Source organism: Gasterosteus aculeatus, chromosome 1, assembly GCF_964276395.1.
Source record: "Gasterosteus aculeatus chromosome 1, fGasAcu3.hap1.1, whole genome shotgun sequence".
Lineage (NCBI taxonomy): Eukaryota > Metazoa > Chordata > Actinopteri > Perciformes > Gasterosteidae > Gasterosteus > Gasterosteus aculeatus.
Genome location: NC_135688.1, coordinates 31381453 through 31386452, shown reverse-complemented (window position 1 = coordinate 31386452; position 5000 = coordinate 31381453). Strand labels below are relative to the sequence as shown.

At 50.5% G+C, this 5000-nt stretch overlaps 1 protein-coding gene across 8 annotated transcripts in view; it reads left to right on the top strand.

Annotated features, from left to right (window-relative positions):
* The window catches only part of agap1 (ArfGAP with GTPase domain, ankyrin repeat and PH domain 1), a 64140-nt gene that overhangs the window by 30421 nt on the left and 28719 nt on the right, over positions 1-5000 (top strand). For all 8 annotated transcript variants that reach the window (XM_078103894.1, XM_078103892.1, XM_078103895.1 and 5 more), the window contains one exon: positions 4575-4679. In XM_078103894.1, coding sequence (XP_077960020.1) covers positions 4575-4679 — 105 coding nt within the window. The remainder of the gene's footprint in view (positions 1-4574; positions 4680-5000) is intronic.

Sequence of the window (5000 nt, the reverse complement as noted above, 5' to 3'; positions counted from 1 at the left end):
AATTAATTACTCGGAACTCTCATCAGATAAATCTGCAACCTCGTTGTAGCTCCACCAATGCTGCACTGCCCTTAAGATGTGAAGTACGAGGTCACTGTCATCTCTTCTGGTCATGATGACAAACCTTTCCTCTTATTCTGCGGTTCTGAGAGGGCAGAAACCATTTTCTTTAGAGGGGGACACTACAAGTCCTCCTTCATAGCGGTACGTCTACCTGGACACGCTGCTTTGTGCCTTTACGTGATTACACCTGATGGATGAGCCGCCACTCGGGCTGAATCAGATGGCTGCTGCCGATAGGCGTCAACCCCCCTCCCCCCCCCCCGCCCCCGGTGACACCTCCAATTTAGCCTGCGGCTCTCTGGGGACAAGAAGGGACAAAAAGTCTCCCGGGGTCGTCGTCACAGACAGTGCCTTTACCTCAACCCCCCTATCTCCTCCGTGATTGGCTGTCACTCCCCTTCCAGAGGCCAGGGGAGAGTCCATTGTCTGTGGCAAATAGGGGGGGTGATTGAGTGATTAGAAGGTAGATTAGTCCAAGTCGATAGCCGGGCGGCCCCCAGGGGGGAGGAACCTTTCAGGAGCCTGACTTTCTTCTGCTGTTACATCTACACTATGGATTGGAGGCGGAGTCTACTGGGAGGATGTTTACCTCATAGTAGTAGTATGTAGTATGAAGCAGAATGTAGTATGACCCACGTGTAGTATGTAGTAGAATGTAGTATGACCCACGTGTAGTATGTAGTATGACCCACATGTAGTATGAAGTAGTATGACCCACGTGTAGTATGACCCACGTGTAGTATGAAGTAGTAGGTAGTATGACCCACATGTAGTATGTAGTATGACCCACATGTAGTATGAAGTAGTATGTAGTATGACCCACGTGTAGTATGTAGTATGACCCACATGTAGTATGAAGTAGTATGACCCACGTGTAGTATGACCCACGTGTAGTATGAAGTAGTAGGTAGTATGACCCACATGTAGTATGTAGTATGACCCACATGTAGTATGAAGTAGTATGTAGTATGACCCACGTGTAGTATGAGGTAGTATGTAGTATGACCCACATGTAGTATGTAGTATGACCCACATGTAGTATGAAGTAGTATGTAGTATGACCCACGTGTAGTATGAGGTAGTATGTAGTATGACCCACATGTAGTATGTAGTATGACCCACATGTAGTATGAAGTAGTATGTAGTATGACCCACGTGTAGTATGAAGTTGTATGTAGTATGACCCACGTGTAGTATGTAGTATGACCCACATGTAGTATGACCCACGTGTAGTATGAAGTAATATGTAGTATGACCCACGTGTAGTATGTAGTATGACCCACATGTAGTATGACCCACGTGTAGTATGAAGTAATATGTAGTATGACCCACGTGTAGTATGTAGTATGACCCACGTGTAGTATGACCCACGTGTAGTATGAAGTAATATGTAGTATGACCCACGTGTAGTATGTAGTATGACCCACATGTAGTATGACCCACGTGTAGTATGAAGTAATATGTAGTATGACCCACGTGTAGTATGTAGTATGACCCACGTGTAGTATGAAGTAGTATGTAGTATGACCCACATGTAGTATGAAGTAGTAGGTAGTATGACCCACATGTAGTATGTAGTATGACCCACGTGTAGTATGAAGTAGTATGTAGCATGACCCACGTGTAGTATGACCCACGTTTAGTAGGAAGTAGTATGTAGCATGACCCCCACGCTATGATGAGGCCCTGTGATCTGGATGCGTGGTCTTAACAGATGACTCTGCTTCAGCTTGCCCCGAGCTAGCGACCTTTTGTGAAGCACGGCGCTGCAATACTTCACCCGGGTGGAGGAGGGTTTCAGTGAGGGAGGAGGAAACGTGTCCTGGGGAGTTTTTTTTTAAGGGAAGTAGTGTTTATTAAAATGGATTTCTCTGACCGCTCTGGCACACAACTCTTTGTTTGGGTCGTCAGAGGAACAGCTCACAGTTATGAATCTCATTAAAGCCCTCAGACAGTTTCGGATGCCTAACAAATGACATCACCCCCCTTTCCCCCGAGCTAGCGACCTTTTCCTAAGCACTACCCCACCATACTTCACTGGGGCGGGGAAGTGCCTCCGTGCAGCGAGGAGAAGGTATATCTGAGGATGTATTCATCTCCGCACATCTATTTTGCCATGTGGAGACCTTGTGAGCTGTCACCCCCCCCCCTCCTCACGAAGGTAGAATGAGAGGCGCCGTGTGTGTCATGAGGCCCGGGGAGGTGAATAATGACCGATATTACCCATCAGGAGGGTTTGGACGCAACGTTCAATTAGCCCCCCCCCCTCTCCCCGAGCGAGCTGATCGCTTGTCTTCCCCCTGGATGGATGGACTACATTAATTAACGTACGGCTCCCTTCCCAAATACCAAGTTTGGATGGGAAAGTGTGAGAAAGATGGTCCGGCCCGGCTTAGTCGAGTCCAGGAGCATCAGTCAGGGACGCTATTGACCTTCTCGTCCGCTCCGATGCCGCCTGTTCGATTCCATGTTCACCAGATCGATCACTCGCGAGTGCAATGAGCTGAGAGGAGAATATAGGCGGAGCTCATTGTGGGTTTTATGAAAGATTGAAGAAGGTGGCACCCAGTCGGAAGTCCCGACGTAGACGAGCAGCGATATTTCATGTTTGCAGCGACCTGGAAGTTTGCTTTGTTATTTGTAGGTTAACAAACTGGTCTCCGATGGCTGACCATCGTGTGATGTAAGGCCACAGCGGCAGACTATGGGAATGTAGGCAGCAATGGCGAGTCGTAGACAAGGACGAGACTTGGGGCGGGGCTTAGAAACGGGCTCACGTGATGTCCAGGACGCAGCCGTCGGTTGTCTAAACTAGCCGCGAAGCCGATTGCAAACACGCGAAACCTCCCGACGCAGCAGCGGACCGCCGGCGGTCCCTCGCCGATCATTAAACGTCCACATAATCCGCTCGAGCCCCTGATTGATTAAAGCGGAGAGCCCCGCCCACAAGTGGCGCGCTGACCTCAGAGGCCTTAATTGATGTAAACACACGATGATCAGCTGGCCTGACAGCTGCACGGCTGCCGGCAGCTTTCACTTCAGAGCAGCAGGAAGCTCGTCAAGTCGCGTTTACTGCACCGTGGGGAAGCCCTGTTGTTGTAGCGCGCGCGCACACTCACACTCACACACACTCACACACACACTCACTCTCACACACACGCACACACACACACACACACACACACAGCGCTCGGTTTTACTTCCTCTTGACATGAGCAAAAATTAGTGTTAATGACTGGAAACAACACGGGCGACCCGACGGAGGCTCTAGGAAGGGGTAATGTGCCAGTAAGCGATCCGCCTCCACCTTCGGAGCGACTGGTTCCGGCGCCGCCTTTTTGAGAGCGAAATCAAACACACGTCGCGTTCATGTGAAACGTAGCCGCCGTCAGCGTTTAGCTTCTCCTCCTCCGAGGATCCGTCTGTCCGTGTCCGTCTGCATTTAGTCTGTAGGAGGAATCTTTTCAGGCGTCCGTCATGCCCCCCCCCCTCCCCCCCCCCTCCCCATGCCGTTGTGTCAGCGCCAATTAACGGCAAAGGCCGTCACCGGCGGCGAGGGGTCGCCCGGGGCCCGTCCCGCCACCACCGAGCGCCGTAATGAAAGCTGAGCGGTCAGGGCGGGCGGGGAGCGGGCTCCTGTCCATCTCGCCGCCCCCCCCCCACGCCTTCACGGCTGGACTCTATTAATATCCTCTGTCGGAGTGTTAATGCTGCGGAGGTCCAGTGAAGTGACACGCGTGGCAGCGCGCCTGTAATTGCTAATCAGCGGACAGTTTTTATCCCCCCTGCCTCTCTGATCCCCCCCCTTCTCTCCCCCGCTGCCTTCTCTTTGACCTTCTGCCTCTCTCTCCCTCTCTAACCTAATGAATCCGACTCAAATGAAGTGTGGGCGGGGGGCGCTGGGCCTAAACGCCCAGTGAGCCGCGGCTGATGTGCGTAGGAGAGCGACTCTTAAAGAGGAGCCTCACAATTAAAGGAGTGCGACTCTTTATTTCATTTGATCCGCAGCTCGTTATCTCGCTCCAGAAGCTCCCATGTGCAGGAGGAGCGGAGGAGGAGCGCCTCCTTCACGAGACGGTGTGGACATCCTCGCGTCCAACTCAGCGGTTATGTCAACACAATAAGACGTCGCAGAGCTCGTTATGTGGACATGAAAACATTTTAACAGCCTCTGTGTTCACTTCCTGAAGTTCAGCCCACGTTCCTCCGGTTGATGGTCACGTGACCGCCGTCATGGATCATCAGTGAGGTTAGAAGAGACTCTGGAATAAAACGCCGTGACAAAATACCACTATTTTGAGCTTTGTTTCAGCTGCCTTTGCTGACCAAGGTGTTGGTCAAACGTGGTGCGTTCGAGGGCCGTGGGAAAGATGAGAACCCCCTGATACAAACATGTTCTAAAGCTTTTGTATGTGATGCGAGCTACATGTACTAGTACACCATGCCTTTGTGTTTTCCTTCTATCCTGCGTACTAGTACTCCTCGTTTGACCGGTGTACTGTCTCTTTAAGGGGATGCTGCTGAAGAGAAGCGGTAAATCTCTTAACAAAGAGTGGAAGAAGAAGTACGTGACGCTGTGTGACAACGGACTGCTCACCTACCACCCGAGCCTGCACGTAAGACACACACACACACACACACTCTGTGATGGCTCGTGTTAATGAGGACTCGTCTGTTTGCTCTCGTCTGCGTCGCTGATGTGAAAATCAGCCGTTAGTGTCTCTGCTAATTGCCCCGACTCTCTGCCCTGCTGGCACAACCTCCTACACACACACACACACACACACACACACACACACGCGACAGGTTCTTTATTAAAACTAAACGATTTATTTATTTAATAAGGTTTTGAGCAGACTAAAATAGGAAAGCGTGTCAAATATCAATGAACATTTAATTATGTCATTTCAAAAAAGAATACATAATTAATATTAGAA